Here is a 23,688-nt window from a genome sequence, read left to right as displayed (position 1 = left end):
ATTAATGAAAGTAAAATATAAATCTCAAATAACACATGAATTACACTATATAAACACTACATGAAAAACGCCTCATCCTCTCTCCTCCCATTGTTGAAATTCATAAATTAATAAAATAAAATATAAATTCCAAATAACACATAATGGGCCCTAGAAACCCTAATGAAAAAGGCGTCTCCTGTATTCTCTGTCTCACGCCTCCTCTCTTCCTCTCCCTTCAAGTAAAATTCTATTTAATTAAAAAGGCTGTCCAGTACTAAAAATTTAGTGCATAATTCATTACTTAAAATCCAGATTATATTGAGTAAAAAAAAAAATACTAAAAGCCCCACTAAATATTAAACTAAAGCCCAAACAATATACATCGAATTAATCAAACCCTAAAGCAACATACATGCCTCCATCTCTCTCAAAGTCTCTTCCTCCCTCCTCCCAATCGGCGGTGGAAATCATCTCCTGCCAGAACACCGCTACTTCTTCTTCGCCGGCTCTCCTTCCACACCGCCTCGCCGCTCGTCCTGCTGCGCCTTCCTCACCCGCGGCGCTGCTCTGCCTTACCCGCCTCACCCGGGTGCCCTGTCTCTCGTTTCACGCATATGCCGCCATGCTGCCGTTACCGTCGGTAAAGATCGGATCTTTGAAGTGGCGGTTAGAGATGCCATAAAAGGGAGACCGTTGCAGTACATCTCTCTCTACTTCCTCTTCTCACCTTTCGTCCCCATCTCTCTCGCACTGGACCCCTCATTTTTTCTCGGCCAGCCGCCGCCTTGCCGCCACCACCCCTCCTCCCTCAGCCTCGCCACGCACGTTGTCCGTCGTCGGAGCTGTCGCCGGATTTCAAGAGCTGCTGCAATCAAAATCCAATTAATGTCAGAAAGCAGTACCAAAAGAATGCAGATTCAATGGTGTGTAAGTGATCTTCTTTGGGAAGCTATCACTATCATTTCATTAGACCAATTTTTTGCCAAACAATGTCTACTTATTCTTGCCCAATGATATTTGTTTCCCTCTCTCTTCTCTAATCTGTCCCCTAACCCACTAAATGTATTGACACACAATCCTTTAATATCATTCGTATATGTTACTGCCAACCCTTTCATTGATTCCTCCATATACATAACTGCCGTAAATCATGAAATTCATTAACAAAATCATTTTTAAATCATGAAATTCATTAACAAAATCATTTTTAAAATAATGCGCTAAGAATTCTACTGCATTTGTTCAAGGTAAATATCTCTCTTCTCTTTCCCTTTTCATTATATACACGAAATTTTAGGACTAAACGGGGCTCGCTGGTTCCGATCATCGCTCTTATTTCTGTTTCAGCCGATGGAAAGAGGCAGTGGCGGAGCCAGAAATTTCATCATGGGGGTCCAAATTTAAACTTAAAAAAAATTACAATACATAAATTAAATTATAAGGTTCAAAATATAAAAGTTAAATGTAATCACATTATAATATTTGTCTTCTATTCTTCATTTTCTGAAATCGCTAAATAATTGTTTCATTGGTAACTTTAACAAACACATCCTTTTCCATATAAGGAACTAAGCAACCATTCAACTGATGAAGAATCAACGGAAGAAAGTTTCTTGAAATAACGATCCATATACCTACAAAAATAGTCAACACTGATTAAGTTTGCAAAATATAAATCATACACAAAAAAAGATAAAGTTCATCTTATGCTTCACAACTAAAAGAATATAAGAGTAAACAAAATATACAATATGCTCAAATCTAAAATGTTGCTGTCACAAATCAAATAGTGTAAAACTATTAATACATACACATCAAATTAAGAATAGGGGTTAAAGAATTTCAACACAGAACCGCCGTAGCCATTGAATTACATAAGCTATCTTCTTTCTCGCCATTTGAAATTTATGTGTACCAATTTAGAGCTTGAATGTGATTATTTAGGTCTCAATTTACATAGCTATTCCAAACTAAAAACAACATATATAGAAAAATCAATTGAATTATATTTGAGTTTCAAAACATACCTAGTTTTAGATAACTAGATTTCAGATTACGCTGCAGAAGGAGTAGAACTGCGGCAGAAGGAGAAAACTAATTAAGAGGAAACGATTTATGGAGTATAATTTTGCTGAAATCTATCTTTAATATTATATATGTTATAATTATAATTAGTGTGAAATTACTAAAATACCCCTAGGTTTTTAAAAAAATTAGTGGGGGGATCATGGGGCCCCCTGGCCCCACCCTCCATCCGCCCCTGGAAAGAGGTATCCGACGTCTAACTCATCCTATTCATGACTGGTCTAGTACTTTCCTCGAAGGTCATCTCTAGATTCTTGTGGATTGTGTGATGTTCGGATTGTGAGAAAATGAGCAGAAATTGAAATATGGAAAATAAGTCATAACAAAACTTGATAGAGATAATTTGTTTTTCATTCCATGAATTAACCCAAATCTTTACAGAGATATATATAGAATCTAGAACAGGTCTAGCTATGCACTAAACAATCAGTTACATGAAGTGGGTAAGTGGTATGAACGTGTTGCACCGTGACAAACTGATGCGACGTGACAAACCGCTCCATAGCATTATGTAGCACATTCCACGTCACCTCTCCAACTAGGATTCATTTGATGTGCTGGACCAATCACGGTAGATTGAGCTGGAGCTAAGACAGTGTGTCGATCATCAAACTTTCTGTTGAAACCCAATAAAAGTGGACAGAGATCTGTGCAAATTCAGACCATGAGAGGCTTTCTAAATTTGAAGTAGACCATTTCTTTTGACGGGTGTGCCTCCACTTCGAATTATGGTATCCATATGTTATAATCCATATTTATATTTCAAATAGAGTGTCGTGAACATCTTTCAAAACCTTTTCATTTCCTTTTTTCGTAATCTTTGAACTTCCCTTAACAAATCATTCATTGCATTGCTGAAACCTAATTTAATGCAAAATATGAAAAGCCATTGTGCAAAACTGCCTGCTGTTACAAATTCATTAGGAGTAAAAAATAATTGTAATAAATAATAATGGGAATTTACGGTTTTAATTTCATTAAATGTATTATAATCTTATTTGAGCAGTTAATTACAAACCGGTTGTTAAAGACGTATAAATTGTGTAATAAAAAATAATTTTATTTCAATTATAATTTTCCTTTAAAATGACATTCTTGTAAATATTTCCAAAACTCCCCTTTATATGTATAGATTACTAGTATCACCCACGTGTGATGCACGACCCATTCTATTTTATTTAAACTTATTTTATACTGTAAAATAATTTTATAAATTCATAAAAATATCATTGCATGAATTCTGAAATCATAAATATATAATAAAAAAAATATTAAAAAAATGTAAAATCAAACAAAGAAATAAAAATAACACATATACCGAATGAGAAACAATATTATTATTTTAAATTCTAAACTCATATAACCAAGTAAGTTTTATAAACTAAAAATTGCACACAAATCACATATCATTTAAATCACTTTTAGTTCTATACTACAAAAAATTAATCACGAACACATGTAAAAATAATGTATAAATATATATTAGAAGATAGCCAAATCGATCAAAATCATCAACAAAAATACAGATCAAAATCATCAATAAAAATACAGCAAAATAGCATGGAATATACAACCGATATGCATGCATTTAGCCGGAAAAAAAAATGGTTGCATACCCTAATATTATTCCCCCATCGCCTACTTCCCGTATAGCTGCTACCACCCATACCACGTCCAGGAAAGACAAATGAATAAGAGTTGCCATGAACCTAATATTCATATGGAGCGCTACATGAAAAAATTATACATTCGACACTTCACAATAGTACATGAAGAAAAGGAAAAAAAAAATACATAATTAAACTCGACACTTCAAAACATAAATCACTTCCACCATAAAGACCTGCAAAGAGAACAAAGAAGAATTTGAAAAGCCGTGTTCATGCACGGCCGCAGCAAAGAGGGTCACCCCGCCTGCTATAAAGTACGAAATTATTTGTTCTTTCTCTAGCACTCTAGTACTCAAAACTGTGTTTGGGAGCACAGCTGAAGAGTATAAATTGTAACCCTCCAATCTTGAAATCCTGCATCATTATAAAGCATGAAATATATTTAAGAGTTAGAAAACCAATTAGGTTTTGTTTTCAAGAAGTATAAAGACATTATACATAAGTCCTACTCCTAAAAATACACACTAAAAATGTAGAGAGTTTGAGAAAAGGGAAAATACTTTTGTAGTTGTGTAGTTTCATCTACAATTCTATGTCATTTATAGTCACAAAATGAGAACATAAGGAGTCATGGAATTAACACGACATAAATTACAAAATTAAGATGGTGGAAGTTATAAGACAGACCATTGAAAGAATTAAAATGGCATAATTGGAATGTAACTCCTCTTTTTATTAAAGAGAACGTATTAAGTGCAACATTACCACTAACTATACAACTAATCACTAACTATGGAAATTAAATAATCAACTAACACTTAATCACACGTTTTATATATTTTTAATTCATTTAATATCTATTTTAAATGGCCATTTGACTAAATATCCCTAAATTTCCTCTTATGTCCCTAAACACCCCCAAAATTCTCATTTTATATATTGTATAGATTATACATAGATTAGGGCTTTAATATATCTTTTAATGATGATAACATTTTTTTTGTTAAAGAATCTATTTTTCCTTTATAAAATTGCAAAAATATAAAACAAGAGCTAAATTAAAAAGAGTGATTTTCTAGCTTGATACATAGGATCTTTTCTTATGGGTATCTTTCCTAAGTTTAAATCTTTCCTTTTAGTACAAGCGGTAGAGTAGCGTACAAGATTTAGGCCATTAATAAAATTTCGAATTATGGAGTTTAAATAATACTTAAAATTTATATATTTTCATTTTACAAGATCTGCTTCTGGTTTCTAATTATGTCGCAGTGGATGCATTATATGTAATGGAAATCTCCATTGGATTGAAAATAATTCGATTCATCCCGTAAGAATTTGTGGTTTTGATATTGAAACCGAATGTTTCAGTATCTTGACTGCTCCTATGATAGCTGAACATGAGAACTTGTGTGTTGAGATGTTGTCTGTTTTGAGGGACTGCCTCTGTATTTGTTACACATATCCCGATAAAATTGTCATTTGGTTGATTAAGAAATACCGAGTCGAAGAATTTTGGACTATAGAATACACGTTAAGTATTAGTGATATTCCTCCGAGTAATAGGCCGATAGTTCATCCTATCAAAGTTTCAAAGATGGTGACATATTGATGTTGAACAAGAGTAGGCTCATCTACTATTCCAACAAGACAAGAACTATTAAACAAGTCGGTATGTTAAAGGATGCAGCTATAGAGGAATACTTTACCTATGCCATGATTTTCACTCCTAGTCTTTTCTCATTCAAGAGTTTCGGAATTGAGAATGTTATCTCGTTTTAGTTCATAATATTAGTCTATTTTATACATTTGTTTTCTTGAATTAACTTGCTTTCGCAAGTAAGCAATGACTATAAATTCTCTTCCTTTCACTGTCTCAAAATAATAATAACATTGACTCATGTCATGTTCAACAATACGATTAATGGCGCTTCTTTTTTCAAATGTCCTTTTACCAACCCTTTTCATTCTATTCTATCACGAACACAAAATAAATTAAGAAATTTTCACAAATCACAATAGAAGAAAAGAGCAAAATACAATTTTGTAGTCTGTTTAGGAAATATAAAAAACCAAATTCCTTAAATTAAGAAAAATATAAAGAAATTACGTTGAAAATATAAAAGACCAAATTCCTTAAATTAAGAAAAATTAATCACTAAAATTTAGGAAATCCGTACGTATAATATAGAAATCCATTAAATTAAGGAATATCGTATAATATGGTCACAGCTTACAACAAATCATGATAAGGCCAAACACAAACACTACACAATAAGATAATTTTGGACACAAACATTATGTAGATTAACGAACTAGTAGCAGTGGCAGATTTAGGATTTTCGATTCAGAGATATGATTAATAGTCTTACGGTTGAAAATTCTAACAATCTCTTTAATCCTCTTAGTTATGAACATGTTGTATAGACACAAATATAATGATTAAACAAGATATCAAATAATTTAGAAATAAATGTTTTGATCATAAAGTATGACTGGTATAAATTTTTTGGACATACACAAGCAACCCATCAAAACTTTCAACTTCTCTACTCAAATTTCCACAGGATGAGTAGAAAAGATGCTAAAACATTCCATTTCAAGATCAAAACCACATCTCCGAATCAAATCATATACCGTCATCCAATGGAGGTTGCCAACTGTTGGAGAAGATTACACCGTATCAGGAGGAAGATATGCGCAGATTATTTCTTTACCAAGTATAAGAGATATGCAATCTTTGTAATTATGTTAATTAGGTTTACCTTGTAGAGCAATCCCTAGTCCTATATAATAGTACTCCATGTACAATGTATACAGAACCTCTTTACCGATCCTTTTATCCAACACATACAATGAATCCACCTAAACATAATCTGTAACCAGAAGCAGTACCAGCTTGAAGGCGCCTCAATGTTCCTGTTCCGAGGGTGTACATGATAACCAGAGTTAGATCGATTGGACCGATTGATACAGACCATCTTATATTGACGAGACACGAGAGAGAGGATTGCATACATAGCATTTCAAAATAAGCTAATTCTAAGTACAGAAGAAGCAATCCATTAGCCATTGATTCTGAGTTTCCCTAAGGAATATCGATCACTATGTGCTGATGGTAGTGAGAGATAGACCGGCTCCATCTGATAAAGCATTAGTTTGAAATATGTAGTCAAAATTTATTTTTCTCATTTATATCTACTTAAACGTAATCATTTTTTACTATATGAAAATGGTTAGAATTGAATATTGTATTTATAGTAAAATAGTTTCTTGATATTATCCTCATAATCATTGAATCTATATCTTCATAATAGACATCTTTAGAACCATACACAATATATAGACAACATCCCAAAATATGTATAGTAGCTAGGCCTAGCATATAGTCTGTATGTTGGGTCGACACGATAAGACCAAACACGAACACCACACGACAAAGAAACCTTAGAACCCGAACACTACATGACAAACAAACCTTAGGTTCCGAACACTACACAACAAACAAATCTTAGAACCCAAACACACAAATGTAGACCAATACTACGAACTAAAACGAGATCACATTCTCAAATCCAAAATTCTTGATTGAGAAAAGGCTAGGAGTGAAAATTAGCGCACGAATGTAATCCTTCGCAGCTGCATCCCTAAACATAGCGACTTGTTGAAAAGTTCTTGTGTTGTTAGAGTAGTAGATGAGACGATCTTCGTTCAGCAACATCAAAAAGTCACCATCTTTGAAATGTATAATTGGATCAACACACATCAAATCCCTATCAAAATCAGAAACAATAGTACTCAACTTGTACTCTATGGTCCAAGAATCTTCGGCTTGGTATTCCTTCATCATCCAGATGACAAGTTCATTGTCGCGTGTGTAAGAACAACAGAGGCAATCCCTCAAAACAGACAGATTATTTCCTCCCGGAGGAACAGAGAAGATTCTAAAACATTCTGTTTCAACATCAAAACCACAAATCGACATGTTATAACTCCAATCACATACTATCCAATGGAGGTTGCCATTACATACCACGTTTCGACCATGAAATCCGAAACCAGAAGCAACGCCGGCTTCAACATGCCTCCATATTCCTGTTCCGAGGGTGTACACGCGATGTTCAGAGTCGGAGCCACGGAGCGTATTGATACCGAGCACCTTATATTGCCCACTTATTTTGCTCGCACCAAATCCAAAATTGAACACATGATCCGGGCTGTAGTCCTCGGGGCAACAGAGCTCCGTATATTCACGAGTTATCGGATTGCATATGTAAACAGAAATACCCTTTGTGGATGGTGAGTTCAGAAGAAGCAATCCACCATCAGTGATACCTTCCATATTTTCTCTATTTCCGTGAAGGATCTCCAAATCCATGAGCGGAATGTAGTGAAGATCATGGCTCTTCTCCGCATCGTCTTCAATTTCGAAAATCGTGCACCGCTTTGAGTCTTTATTAGGCATCAGGAGAGCTAGGGCGGGTGGGGTTTTGATTTCGGATTTGTGGAAATCGTCGGAATCGATTAGATTGAGCCATAGTTTGCAAATGGACTTGCTGATTGCGAGGCTTCGGATGGGCAGACGTGAGAGGATGTTGGTGGTGATTTCTGACGGCAGATCACCGAAGAAATCACGCTCCATTAATGGACTCATCAATCACACTGATGAAGAAGAAGAAAGAAAAGAGGGCAGAGCAGCAATTTGGGGCTTTTCATAAGGTTTAGTTTTACTTAAATATTTAAATATTTTCTCATAAAGTTTATGTTAAATGAGTACAGTGCGGAAAATAGTTAATGCATGTCTCAACTAATAAAGCAACTTTTTTCACGAAATGTACATGACAAATTTGGACTTAAATACTTTCTTCATTTCCTAAGAAACACTCACTCCGTCCCCCATAATTTATCCCCATTTGACCCGGCACGAGTTTTAATAAATGTAGTAGAAAGTGGGTTGAAAAGTTGTGGCATATGAGTCCTACTTTTATATATTAGTTTTATAATAAAATGTGAGTGGAAATAAGTTAGTGGAATATGGGATCTACTGCCAAAAATGTTAGAAGTGAAAGGTGACAAATTTTTAGCGACGGACAAAAAAGGAAATAAGTGACAAAATTTTAGGGACGAAGGGAGTAGAAACTTTTACTTATTAATTTGTTACTCCATCCGTCCCAAGGGTTTTAAGGAATTGGTAGAATGTGTAATTAATGAAGTGAGAGGTGAAGTGTGTAATAAATGAAATAAGATGGTGGGGTGAGATGATGGAGTGTGTAATAAATGAAGTGAGATGATAGAGTGTGTAATAAATGAAGTGAGTTGGTTGAAGGTGAGTCCCTCTTTGACTTTTTGGTTTTTTATTTTTGTTTTAATTTATTTTAATATAGATAATGACATTTCGGTGTAATTTTAGTGAATAATGGGGTAAAATTTTATGTGCAAATATGGTAAATTCTAAATGTTACTCCAAATGTGGGATGAACTTTTATGGCAAAATGTTACTACAAATCTGAGACGAGGGAATATTCAAGAATAGAAAAACTTTCCATTTTTAGTAAATGGATCCTATATTTCATTGTGAGAGCACCATCACGACCTCAGATTAATCCACCTCCACTTAATTCAGTGTTGAGTTTGATCCATCCTTGATCTGGGGGCTTCCCATTTAACCATCCGGGCTCTCTTCCCATTTCAAATTTACCTTTTTCCACCCCTATTTCATTAAAAACATAAACTAAAATCAACAAATTATGACAATAAAAGAGAAAAAAGTAAGATACAAATGTCTAATCTGTTTTACGACCTAATCAAAGGAAGACATGTTTAATGTTTTTCTCTGTTTTCCTCCGTAGTTAATCTACAAGACACTAAAATCAGTTTACTAACAGATCCCTCCGCGTCAGCCCTAGGTGCCAGGGGCCGTTCGATGGCCATGATCCTAAAGAAATCGAAGAATCACACAAATGGAGGCACAATTCATAATTAGACATTTTAACTGAAAATCTACATTGCTCTTAACAGTGGGTAAAGGGTAATGAATTAGATACATATACTAGGTAGTAGCTAGGCTGGCCGGGTCGACACAACACACATCACAATAAAGATACTTCAACACAGACACAACCATATAACGACAAAACACATTTAGACGAACATTATGAACTAGAACGAGATCACATTCTCGACTCCAAAATTCTTGAGTGAGAAAAGGCTAGGGATGTTGTTGAAATCAGAGAAGCAATCGAACATGAAAGCTGAGCTAAGTGTGAAAGTAAGGTTGAAGAAGAAGAGATGTTGCAGAGTAAGTGAACTTCTTATTGAGTGAACGAGAATGAAGTTACAACTGCGGAACTGCTTCTGCACAAAGCTATTTACACTACTTATACTCTAGCAAAACAAGAGTGTATGAGAGCTACACTCAATCAGTTACAACAAACTAGAGCAACTAACTACTAACGGCTAGATGCCAGCTCAAAAGTGAGCCTAAGTCTTGATTCCATATGCTGCAGCTCCACCTTGCTCCCATGCACCATCAGGTGCTGTGCATGACCATAATCCACAACAGATGTAAATCGTGAAAGAGGCAATGTCATCCTCCGAAGTTGCATCCGCAAGCAAACTGAATAGTTGAATAGTTCTCGTCTTGTTGGAGTAGTAGATGAAGCACGTCTCTTCCATATAAGGAAAACATCGCCATTTTTCAAAATTTTGATTGGATAAACACAAATCATATTAACACCAGAACCATAATCAAAATCAATACTAATTTGGTATTTTATGATCCAAGATTCCTCGATTTGGTATTCTTTCATCAACCAGATGACAACTTTATCGTCCAATCTATAAGACAAACAGAGGCAGTCCCTCCAAACATTCAACTGCACATCCACAGCAAGTTGATCTAATGCTGGAGCAGAGAAGAGGCTAAAACATTCTGTTTCGAGATCAAAAGCACAAATCCGAAAGATTCGGGCGGAATCATATACTGTCCAGTGGAGGTTGCCATGTATACATGCAAATAGAATGTGCATGCAGAAGTAGGGCCGGGATCAACGCGCCTCCACGTTCCTGTAACTGAAAATGACGCACCTATTTTGCTTACACCAAATCCAAAACACATCACATAAGCTGAGATCAATTTAACAGGGCATCAAAGCTCGATATATTCACGAGTGATCGGATTGCACATGTGACTATGACGCACCACCGATCAGTATAGAAGAAGCAATCCATTAGTTTGATGAGCTCGATATATTAATGGTGGAGATGGAAGAAGTAGCTGCTGCGTTGTGTGAATAAGAATTTGGGCTTCTTCTCTTCACTTTTTTTTTTTAATATGTATTTTTTAATTTTTGTATTTTTAAATTTGAATTCAAATGACATTTCAAACCAAAATCATGGACAAAGCACTCAACTTGCATTCTATTTATTGTCCAAAATTCCTCGACTTGATATTCCTTCATCAACCAAATGATGAGAAATTCATATTCCCATGTGTAAGAAAGTCGCTCAAATATCAAAACCCCAACCAAATATATGGAGGATTGAAACTTGAACCAAATCATCTACAACGGTTTACAGAAATTTAACCCATTGAGTACATAATAACTGAAGAATTCATCAAATTAGCTCTTGATGTGTCAACACAATGCACTCACGATAAATAAACCTTTGGCACAGACAACCATATAGCGATAAAACACATGATGTAGACAAACATTATGAATTAGAAAGAGATCACATTCTCAACTCCAAAATTCTTAAGTAAGAAAAGGCTAGGAGTATGAATCATTGAAGAGGCAATGTCATCCTCTGAAGTTCCATCCGTAAGCATAGTCTTGTTGGTGAAGTAGATGATGCACTTCTCTTCCATAAACATCAGAATATCGCCATTTTCGAAAACTTTGATGGTTCAAGTCCTTGACGCGGTATTCCTTCATCAAAATTTATTTTTCACATTTATATCTAAATAGATGTAATCACCTTTTACTATATGAAAATGGTTAGAATTGAATATTGCATTTATAGCCAAATGGATTCTTGATATTATATCTTGCTAGCAAATTCAATCTTCTATGTACCATCTAACATAGACAAAAGAAATTCAAAAAACAATGAAGTATTTAATTTTCGATAACGGAGAAATAGCTCTTGAATTTTCTAAATTTCATTTGAATTTAGGAACCATATTCAAAATTTAATCTTACAGGGAAGCAGGTATCTGAAATCATCTTTTCATAGCCTTTATGAAGAAATTATCAATTTAGATCCTTCAACAGTTACATCATTTTTCTTTCTTCGTTTCTTCATTTTTTCATGTTCATTTAGATTACGTTTATGAAATACAATGAGATTATAGACAACCTCCAAAACTGCATATACTAGTGTATGGACATCGGGTGGATAGAATAAGTGAAAAACCAAACACTAGATGTCAACGATACCTTAGAACCCAAAAACTACACGACAAACAACCCTTAGACACAAACATGTATCAGCACAAACACACAAATGTAGACTAAAATTTTAAGAACTAAAATGAGATCACATTCTCGAATCCAAAATTCTCGAGTGAGAAAAAGCTAGGTGTGAAGATCAAGGCAGTAAAGTAACTCGCAACTGCATCCTTAAACATACCGACGTGTTGTATAGTTCTTGTCTTGTTGGAGTAGTACATGAGCCTATGCAATCTTGCTATGTACCGATTTCCATTCGACAACATCAACATGTTTCCATCATTGAAAATTTTAATTGGATCAAGAATACGATTAAAATAAAAATCTAATACTTATCTTGTACTCTATGGTCCCAGACTCCTCGACTTGGTATTCCTTCATCATCCACATGACAAATGCTTTGTCACAAGTCATGTAAGGATAATATAGACGGTCCCTCAAAACAGTCACACCACCCTCACCAACTACCACATGCACATGAGGACTAGAGAATGTGTAGTCTGGTTTTTTAAACACTAGGTATGTGTGAAACGCCAAAACTTAAACTCGTTGTAGCAAAGTTATGTTTCTAATTATATTCTTATGTACGCCCATTTCTATTCATAGACAATAACCCACAATATATGTACGAGACCGACAGGATAACAACACAACAAAAAAAAGTAGAACCCAAACACGACACGATAAGAAATCCTTCAACACAAACACGAACAAACGCAATAATAATGTGATTTGATATGTGTTGGTTCGACTCCATAGCAAAATGTTGATTAATATTATGAACTAGAATGAGATTATAGGCAACAACTAGAATAAGATCATAGGCAACAACCAACAATATATACACATGCTGGGCTTGACATACCAGGCGTGCCTAGTATACCTAAACACATAGACCACACGATAAAGAAAACTTCTACACGAATACAACTGGATAACGACAAAACACAAATGTAGACTTACATCATGAACTAGAGCAATATGTCAACATCCAAAATATATATGCTAGCTAGGCCTAACATAGTGTGTATGTCGGTATTGACACGATAAGACCAAACACGAACACTACACGATAAAGAAACCTTAGAACCCGAACAATACATGACAAACAAACCTTAGATTCCGAACACTACACAGCAAACAAACCTTCGAACCCGAACAAACAAATGTAGACTAATATTATGAACTAAAACGAGATCACATTCTCGAATCCGAAATTCTTGAGTGAGAAAAGTCTAGGAGTGAAAATCAGGGCGTTGAGTTGAAGCACAGATCTATCCCTAAACATACCAACTTGTTGAAACGTTCTTGTCTTGTTGGAGTAGTAGATGAGACGTTTATCGTTCAGCAACATCAAAATATCACCATCTTTAAAAAGTTTAATCGGGAAAACATAGTCATAATCAAAATCCAATTCCCAATCAAAATCAAAACCCATAGTACTCAACTTGTACTCTATGGTCCAAGAATCCTCGACTTGGTATTCCTTCATCATCCAGAGGACAATGTCATTCTCATATGGGATACAATAACAGAGGCGGTCCCTTAAAACACACAAAAACCAATCTCGATATCGATCTCTCATGGGAGGAATGGAGAAGATTCTAAAACATTCTGTTTCAACATCAAAACCGCAAATCCACATGTTATCACACAAATCATATACTTTCCAGTAAATGTTTCCATTACATTCAACGGTTAGATCACAAAAAAAGTTGAAACCAGAAGCAGCCCCAGCTTCAACACGCCTCCATGTTCCTGTTCCGAGGGTGTATACATAACGGGAGTCGGTGCCCTTAATGATGCAGACGACCTTATATTGCCCACTTATTTTGCTCACACCAAATCCAAAACGCAACGAATGATCCAGGCTGTAGTCCTCGGGGCAACAGAGCTCCGTATATTCACGAGTTATCGGATTGCATATGTAAAGAGGATTACATTCTCTTGATAGTTCGTTGAGAAGAGTCAATCCATTAGCAGTCATACCTTCTGTTGTTCCACTGTTTCGGCGAGGGAGATCGAAATCCGTGAGCGGAATGTAGTGACGATCATGGCTCTTCTCCGCATCGACTTCGTCTTCGTCTTCTTCTTCGTCTTCAATTTCGAAAATCGAGCACTGAGTTGAGTCCCTCTCATTCTCCTTCAGCTTCAGGAGAGCTAGGGCGGGTGGGGTTTTGATTTCGGATGTGTGGGAATCGATAAAATTGAGCCATGGTTTGCAAACGGACTTGCTGATTGCGAGGCTTCGGATGGGCAGACGTGAGAGGATGTTAGTCGTGATTTCTGACGGTAGATCTCCGAAGAAATCACGCTCCATTACGGAAGAAGATGCAGAGCTGGGAATTGGGGCTATAAAATGGAAATGAAGGCTTTGGTGAATATTTTATGTATTTATAAAGTAATAGTAACGCAATTATTTTTCCTTTGTTTATTTAAGTTCATTGGAAAATGAGTAGTTATTTTGATGTTTTCCATTTTTTTATATATATTATATTTTTTCTAATTCAGGTCCCTAGAAGGGTAAAAATAAAATAGTACATTATGGACTAATTTTAATGTTCACTCAGTGATAAAATCAGAAGGATTTGGAAATCATACTCTTTATATTCTAATTTAAAAACTACTCATGTTTTACTCTAAGTAAATCATTTTTCTTTTCAAAAAATATATTTTAAATTATATATTTCTAAATATAAAAATATCATTTTCTTTATTTTTCCATCTCTTTTATTTTACCATCTCGATTTCATTTACAAAATAACACTAAATAAAATATTATATTAGAACATAAATCCTCCACACAGAGTGGGACAAAGGGAGTGATTACTTATGATTTACACAAAAATAAATAAATAAATTGTGGAGATGGAACAATTACATTGTTTAAAAACTTTGATTAAAAATCACAATCCCAATCAAAATCAAAACCAACCAAGGAACAATTAATATGAATAAAATATTATGCTTAAATTATATCCAATATATAACTCAAATTTTACACTTTCAAGCCAAATTCAATAAAAAAATTAAATATTATACTCCCTTCCTCCTGTGATGGTTGGAGTTAGGGACCGCCTTTGTTTTAGCTATTGCACATGGGGTGACGATGAAATTGTCATCTGGTTAATGAAGAAGTACCAAGTCGAAGAATCTTGGACTATAGAATATAGGTTTAGTACTATTTATTTTGATCCGATTAAATTGTCGTTTCTTCATCCCATCAAAGCTTTCAAAAATAAGACATTTTGATGTTGGACGAGAAGACACTCATCTACCATTCCAACAAGACAAGAACTATTCAACCAGTCGATATGTGTAAGGATGCAGCTCGAGAGCATTACTTTACTTATGCTAAGATTTTCACTCCTAGCTTTGTCTTGCTAGAGAGTTTTGGGTCTGAGAATGTTATCTCGTTCTAGTTCATATTATTAATCTACATTTTTGTGTTCATATGTTATACGAGTTCATAATATTAATTTACATTTTTGTGTTCATATATTATACGAGTTGTGTCCGTGTCTAAGGTTTCAAGTAGCTCATGGCTATTCATGTTCCTTAAATATTGGCTAATGTCTAACAATAAGAAAAGCATTTAATTTCCAACAAAAAAATACTTCAACTGCCCAAATAGTGCTTAGTGTTGTTCCGAATGCACCACCTTCAACAAGTGCCAACACAGACAACGTGGTCAACACCGCCACCACAACCACCCGTGCTCTCAACCCCATCACTCGCTGAAGCAGCCGAGGGAATTATGCAGCAGAGGCGCGCAAACACTGCCCTTATCCGCACAGATAAGGAAGTGAAGATTGCCCATTACAGACAATTCAAATTATGCTTAAATTAAAGCCAGTTCAAAGTATTTAACTTTTCAAGCCAACTTAGAAAAATCATTTTCATGCAATTATTATCATATATACTCGTTTTCAAGAAAAAACTGAATCAGCCAGCAAAATGAGAAATATGACCAATTTATGCTAACATTATAAATAAATCCTTCCTAATCACATTTTACATTCACACATAGCACAAGTAACCAAATACTGCAACATCCAAAGCAATGTGTCTTGGTCTGTTTGTTCAACATATGAGTCCTCGTCCCCCATTACATACACCAATTTTATATAAAACTGTCTTTAATTAACATGTTTTCAATGTTTATAATCTTTTATTACTCAATTATTTTTAATATAATGTATATCAAATTAAAGTTATAGCTTTTATGAGTAAATAGAATATTTATATTTTGAAATAAATGAAATTAAGAAAAACGGAAAATAGCAAGAGATGAGAGGGGAAATGGGGGAAGACAGAAGGAATCAGAGAGAAAATAAAATATAAAGATTAAAATGACAAAAAAATCATAAAATAAAAGAGTAAAATGGTGCCAAATTAGTGCAAAAATAGTACTCCCTCCGTCCCAAGATAAGTGACCTACTTCTTTTGGGCACGGGATTTAAGGAATTGTATTTAAATAAGTTAAAGTGGAGAGAGTAAAGTATGAGAGAGGAGAGAGAATAAAGTAGGTGGAGAATAAAGTAAGAGTGATGACTTTTTACTAAAAATGGAAATAGGTCACTTATAGTGGGACACCCCAAAAAGGAATACAAGTCACTTATCTTGGGACGGAGGGAGTACGAAATAAGAATAAAAAATAGTGCGAAAATAGTGCAAATAGTGCAAAATGGGGCAAAATAGTGCGAAAATAGTGCAAAAGCACGATAGATAGAAACATTCCTAGATGAAGATAAATATAAAACTAAGCCCCAAATTAACATTAAACTAAAAGAGAGAAGAGTCTTTTGATGCCGGCATAGTTAAACCTGATCTGATCAGTAGTAAGGATATGATTCTTTATATTTACCTACAAACTCCGACAACAGATCTCGCAAGTCCTTTCCGTCCCAAGTATACTCCCAAGTCACTACATCACGTCATCACCGCCATCTAACATGCCGGAATCGTGATTTAGTTCATCCAACGTCCCATAATTCACCACTTTCACCATGTGTCCTGCTTTCGGGATTTTCGAGTCACACATCCAAGCAATTGTCTGATTCAATGAGGCTAGTCACACAAATAGCCTCCCCACTTTCTTGTGATTCGTGATGGTGACACTCGCAAGCGAAGGGTTACATTTGATGAGCAAACATAGCACAAGTAACCAAATACTGCAACATCTAAAGAGAAACAATGTGTTTTTGCGCATTCCTTCGTCTGCTGGTGCAACGTCGCCATCGGATGAAGACTCATCAGATGAAGATGAAGAAGCCTGCCCGGGAACATAAGCTGGTAGTTCCAGAAAAAGTTCCACCAAGGCTCCACCATTGCTGAATTTCACCCTCACTTTCCAATGCGAGGAACTGCAGATGCTACGAGGACATGTCAAGTCCATCGAAATAGATCTGAGTTCCTTGAAGTTCTGAAGGAATGAGAAGAACCCCAACTCCTTAATCGGCGATGACTTGATGAATTCAATCATTTCTTCACTGGTAAAGCCTGCCAGCTTAGGGAGAAATTCACAGATTTCATCCGCTGATTCAGTAGAGCGTAGTGTACTTGGAAGAGTCAAATGAACAGATCTCAATTCATAAATAGCCAAAGCAAAACGCTTCGAGACAAGGGAGTATCTACACAGATGCTTTAGGTCTTCAATCCGGCTTAATATCAACAAGAGTAGTTCCTCCGGAATGCAAGCAAAGTGATCGACCCATTTCCTTCTTCCATTTTCGCTTGTTTCATTTTTTTCAAGGTCAAAATCCTAACAATCTAACATGTCATAAATACATACCCATGTAATGTAAGGACTTAGGCAATAATACATTAGACAACGCGAATCGTGCATGAATTGTGCATAAATTACAAACTATACAAGACATTCCAGACATGAATTCCTTACAGTCAAATAAACTTCCCAAGCCATAAAAAATAAGTTCAAGACACATACAATCCTCGACACGACTCCATGATAGCAAGATCTAAACAAGATAGTATCAAACATGAATACGGAGATAAGAGATTATGACAAGGCACGAAATGGATAACACAAAACATGAAAAGTTGATATAAATTTAAATGCGAAATTGCCAGATCTAACTAAGATGCAGGTTAACATATAGTGTGTGCCGGACCAACGCGATAAGGCAAACACAAATACAACACGATAAAGAAAACTTCGACACATACACAACAAGATGATAATGGCAAAACACCCATGTAAACTAACACTATTAGCTAATTTACAAGATTACAGATAGTGCACATCACATCAGGTCTACTTGATAAGGCCAAAGCGAACACTACACAACAAAGAAACCTTAACGCCCGATCACTACACATCTAAGAAAAACTCTAAGAAACACAAAAATGTAGAACTAAAACAGGATCACCTTTTCAATTCCAAAACTCTAGAGTGAGAAAAGGCTAGGAGTGAAAATCTTGACATCGGTAGAGTAAACCATCCCATCACTATCATTGAAGATATTGACTTCCTGAGTAGTTCTTGTCTTGTTGGATTGGTAGACGAGTCCATTTTCCAACAAGATCAAAACGTTACCATCTTTGAAAATTTTAATGGGAGTTTGACCTAATGAAAGGAAAACGCTTCTCTCTGTTTATAAGGTACTATAATCAGCTCAATACATCTCCGACATCAACAAGAATGATGAAGTTCACCGTTTCCCGTGTTTCCCGGAGATAGGCTACCAGAGTCTGGCTAACTGGCTGTCTTCAGTGAAGAGCACGAAGAGGGCAATAAACAAAAGTCCCAAGTTCTAATAAAAAACATTTAATAGTCCAAATAAAAGAGGCATTCGAGTTTGATGACAAACACTAGTAACACATTACAGATGCATCTACAATGGTTTATAGAAATTCAACCCATTGACAAGAATTGAAATACATAATAACCGAAGAATTCATTAAATTAGCACATGATTCACACCTAATACATGTTATAGGGCATGGTAACAATTTAGCTATTCATTATACAACAAAATACACCCATGCATTGTCAACACGTATATATGGCGACTTGGTCGACAAAATGCACTGCACGATAAAAAAATCTTTGACGACACGACCATACAACAACAAAACACATAGGTAGACAAACATTATGAACAAGAACGAGATCACATTCTCTACTCCAAAATTCTTGAGTGAGAAAAGGCTAGGAGTGTAAATCATGGCAAAGGCAACGTCATCCTCTGAATCTCCATACGTAAGCATACTGAGTTGTTGAATAGTTCTCATCTTGTTGGAGAAGCAGACGTCGCTATTCTCAAACATAAACATCAAAACATCGCCATTTTTGAAAAGTTTGATGGGACAAATATCCATAAGATTCCAATAATCAAAACTAAAACCATAAACCAAAACCAGAAATCAATACTAAACTCGTACACCATGGTCCAAGATTCCTTGACTCGGTATTCCTTCATCAACCAGATGACAACTTTATCGCCCAATTTGTAAGACAAACAAAGGCAGTCCCTCAAAACATCCAACTTCACATCCACAACAAGTCTAAGTTCAGCAAATCCATCTTCGGCAGGAGCAGAGAAGATGCTAAAACATTTTGTTTCGAGGTCAAAAGCACAAATCCATAAGACATGAGCGGAATCAAATAATGTCCAATGGGGGTTTCCCTTGCATACAATGTAAGCATTGAAACAGAATGCAAAACCAGACGCGGCGCCAGCCACAGCGAGGAGTGTGAGGGAAGTTGCATTTAGAGGGAAATACTTCGATGGAAACCAGCGCTGCTTCTTCCATAGTCCTCGGAGAGTGTCGGCGGCGACGTAGGTGCCAATCCACATCATCGGCGCCTCGAGGAGCCTCTCGATCGTTTCGTCCTTGTCCGCCGCCTGAGCGGTTGCTTCCATTGATAAATTTGAATAATTTAATTCTTTGAGAAAAATGTAAACAGATTTGGGGAAATAAGTAATGTTGAGGGGAAATAATCTATAAGTAAAATTGAAGAGGCAAAGAAATTAGCATTTTATCAAACAGTTCTCATGCATCAAATAAATGTTTGGAAATATTTAGGAATAACATCTTGCCAGGAAAAACGTTGATCACCTTTTGTGTACAACATTTTGGGCTGGAACAAATAGCATATCACTTCGACCTTTTATCGAACAGTTTCCAAATGGTAAAAATACATATGAATATTTATTCATGTTTCGAACACTAAGGGGAAATTTCTTATTTTTCAATTTATACTACAAACCAAAAAGTAATCCAGTGGCATTAAAATCAAACAGATTGCGCACAGGTTTTAATTCGAACAAGAGAAATTAGTAGTTGAGGCATTTCCTCAAACAGTTGGTGTGCTTGAAGATACAAGCATATTACAGGCTTCGATTCCATTTTGACTCAACATCGAACAGACTCAAAATCATGATGTTATGCGGAATTCCGCCAAACATCATATGTACAAGCCAGATAATTGTAAACCAAACAAAAAATGCAAGGTTTAGTGGAAAAGAATGCATGCTAATAAAACTTCAACTATCATGACTGAAATCCTCAATCCAAAATTAATGTTCTCTCTTTGGTCACACAGTTGGTTAACTAACCTCCTTATCTCTCCAGAATGCTTATCTAGCAGTTTACAAGCAATATTTGTAGCTTCAAGATCTAGCTCGATTATCGATGAATACAAACGGCTCCAAACGATGAAAATGGCTCAATGTAGTTAAGCAACAAAAAACGGTTATAACTAACTTTATTCACCGACTAGTTGTAGAAGATTGCTCAGCCAAATACTAACAAGTAATAACCGAAATATACACATAGGTGGTGTTCAGTTTCCTAGATAAAATAGTACCAAGATACAATCTATGATTGAGTTGTGAGATTATTTTAGTTATAATTCATTTAAGATTGAATTGTGGGATTGAATCTCATGAACCAAACACATTACAAATTTAATTCAAAATATAATCTTGCAAATCGAACGCCTTTTTAAAGTACAACTTCAGTGAGGTCGATTCCATTATGATAATTTAATGTCAATAAGGTGACCACTATAAAAATTATTGTGATGTATTCCCCTTCCTTTATGTCATATTATTTCATTTTAGACCGTACAATTATAGCTAGTCTTTTCATTTTTTATACAATACAATACATTTATTTTCCTTTACTATTCCCTCCGTCCCACAAAAGATGTCACACTTGTGGAACGGCATGAGATTTTATGAGATTTTGTTTTGTGTGTTAAATGGAGATAGAAAATATAATTTATATATTCATGTGAGAGAGAACTTTTTCCAAAAAGGGAAATGTAACATATTTTGTGGGACAAACTAAAAAGGAAAGTGTGACATCTTCTGTGGTACGGAGGGAGTATTATTTTTGAAACGCAATTAACGAATAACTCAATTATGTCATATGGAGTATTTGGAATATGTTTTTGTCAAATCAATAACATACATTACAAATAGGAAATTAATTTTTTTTGTTAGGAAAGCAGAGAAGAAAATTCAGAAGAAAATTGATGAGTCTCACGACTGATTTTAAAAATTGCATTATAAACTAGGATTTGACTAAAATTTATGAATTTATCGACAATATGACCAATCACAATTGTTATGATGATTTACTTGGGCTCATTAAACTTTATTGGGCTGGACACATGAGCACTCAAAGGCCCTATAACTTTATCTCAGACAATTCACTTTTGTTGCACTATTATATAGACCCAATTATCATTCTTTTATAGAGTATATGGGTTCATATTAGTGTCTAACACTACTGTAACTAATACTAATATCAATTATTATGGAGTACAATAATTTGGATCTAATTCTTCACTTGAATTATTGTGTGAAAGATAAAATACAGTTTGGCTTCGCTGTAAAATTAATATATTATCAGAGAGAAATATGGTTATGGCCCAATCATGTAGTACAGCAATTTGTTGGAAGTCTATGCCTTTATAGATTACTAGCCATTTTAATTTCAAAATTTTATAAATTTATAGAATAGAAATTGTTCATAAGATGTATTCCCAAAGGGGTTAACCGATAGGCGGGCTAGGGACCTATATAATTATTTTATTTTGAAAATAAAATGATTTTATTCTGCAATGTAACATGGTTGACTCGAAATTAATCCAACCTCCATATAGGCTATAGCTGACCCAAAAATGTGTGTTTTTTTAGTGACCCATTTATGATAGCCAATTTCTTAAATGGTTCCAGGATTTAGGTGGAATTATTGAATGTAAATAAAATACAGAGTAAACAAAATTTGAATATTTTAAGAAGATAGAAAAGAGAAATTTATTTTTAAGAACGAATATGCTGAGGTTGAGACAAACTAAAAATAAAGGTTAACTTTTCAAGAAGGGTATATATCACAAATTACTCATAATCCAATAGTTCAACAACCCGACTAAGCAGATTGACTTATTACTCATGATCCAATAGTTCCAGGATGCTTATAAAAAGTTGTTTTGACAATCTGAAATCTAATGCATTGATTGCTAATACAATAAAAATGTAATTAACCATGAAAATGATATTATGAAAAGCCTGAAAATCAAATGAAATAATTCTATTGGTCAAGCCCATAACAAGTATTCTTGTGACCAGTTTTGTTAGATACTCCCTCTGTCCGCGAATTAGGAGTCCTATTTTTCCATTTTAATCCGTCCGCGAATACGAGTCTCGGTTCACTTTTACCATAAATGGTAATATGGTCTCACCTTCCAATAACTCATTTCACTTACATTTCATTTAAAACTTATATATACATATGAGACCCATGTTCCACTAACTTTATTCCACTCACTTCTGTTAACATTTCTTAAAACCCGTGTCACCAAGAAATGAGACTCCTAAGACCATCCATAGTAGGGGCGCCACGGCGGGCGCCCCGATCGCGGCTAAGCCGCGCCTGTCTAGTGTGGCGGAAGAGGCCGCCCCGGAGGCGGACGACTTTTGTGGGCGGAAGGGCTTTCGCCCCGAATGCGCCGAGGACGAGCCGGAGGAGAGAGAAACGCGGCGGCCGCGGCGGCTATCTATTGCACGGTGAAACCACCGCGGCGGTCGCTGATTTCCATTTTTTTTTAAAAATTTCGAATTTTTAATTGTTTTTATTATAAATATTCCTCCCATTTTCATCTTCTCTCCACACACATCTTCACACCCATTTCACTTTCTATCCAATCTTTCTATCTCTAAAAATTTGTGGATTTCCATTGCTATTTATGGATGATTTGTGGAATGAAGCATGAGATTATTTGATTCAAGAGGAAGAGGTGCAGAGGGAAGCCGACGAGGAGGATGAGGCAGCGGCGGCGGAGATCCCTTGTGAGATTCGTCATCGTCGGACAGTCCCACGAGACCATGTCGGAGCGGCTGAGCGGCTTATGGCAGACTACTTTAGCGCTAACCCCCGTTACCCAGCTGAGATTTTCCGTCGGCGTTTCAGAATGTCGCGACCGCTCTTCACCCATATAGCGACGACATTGGCGGACCGGTACGAATGCTTCAACCTCCGGAGTGATTACACTGGCCGGATCGGACTGTCTACTTTTTAGAAAT

At 35.6% G+C, this 23,688-nt stretch overlaps 2 protein-coding genes across 3 annotated transcripts; both read right to left on the bottom strand.

Annotated features, from left to right (window-relative positions):
- Positions 1-6,607: 6,607 nt before the first annotated feature.
- LOC148923000 (putative F-box protein At1g46984) lies at positions 6,608-8,381 on the bottom strand. 2 transcript variants are annotated; one of them, XM_089059900.1, is made up of 2 exons: positions 7,708-8,381; positions 7,451-7,628 (listed from the first exon to the last, which is right to left on the bottom strand). In XM_089059900.1, exons 1-2 carry the CDS (start codon positions 8,326-8,328, stop codon positions 7,575-7,577), a joined length of 675 nt encoding a protein of 224 aa, XP_088916026.1. In that variant the 5' UTR covers positions 8,329-8,381; the 3' UTR covers positions 7,451-7,574. The 2 variants fall into 2 exon arrangements, with proteins under 2 accessions (XP_088916025.1, XP_088916026.1); XM_089059899.1 differs by having other exon boundaries at positions 6,608-8,381.
- A 4,930-nt stretch (positions 8,382-13,311) lies between these two features.
- LOC148922999 (putative F-box protein At1g14315) lies at positions 13,312-14,470 on the bottom strand. The gene is made up of 2 exons (XM_089060125.1): positions 14,117-14,470; positions 13,312-13,885 (listed from the first exon to the last, which is right to left on the bottom strand). Exons 1-2 carry the CDS (start codon positions 14,445-14,447, stop codon positions 13,314-13,316), a joined length of 903 nt encoding a protein of 300 aa, XP_088916251.1. The 5' UTR covers positions 14,448-14,470; the 3' UTR covers positions 13,312-13,313.
- Between the last annotated feature and the right edge of the window lie 9,218 nt (positions 14,471-23,688).

This window comes from Salvia hispanica, chromosome 6 (assembly GCF_029641045.1).
Source record: "Salvia hispanica isolate PSC_SH4W2 chromosome 6, Shi_PSC_v1, whole genome shotgun sequence".
Taxonomy (NCBI): domain Eukaryota; kingdom Viridiplantae; phylum Streptophyta; class Magnoliopsida; order Lamiales; family Lamiaceae; genus Salvia; species Salvia hispanica.
This window is presented reverse-complemented; position numbering and strand designations above follow the sequence as displayed.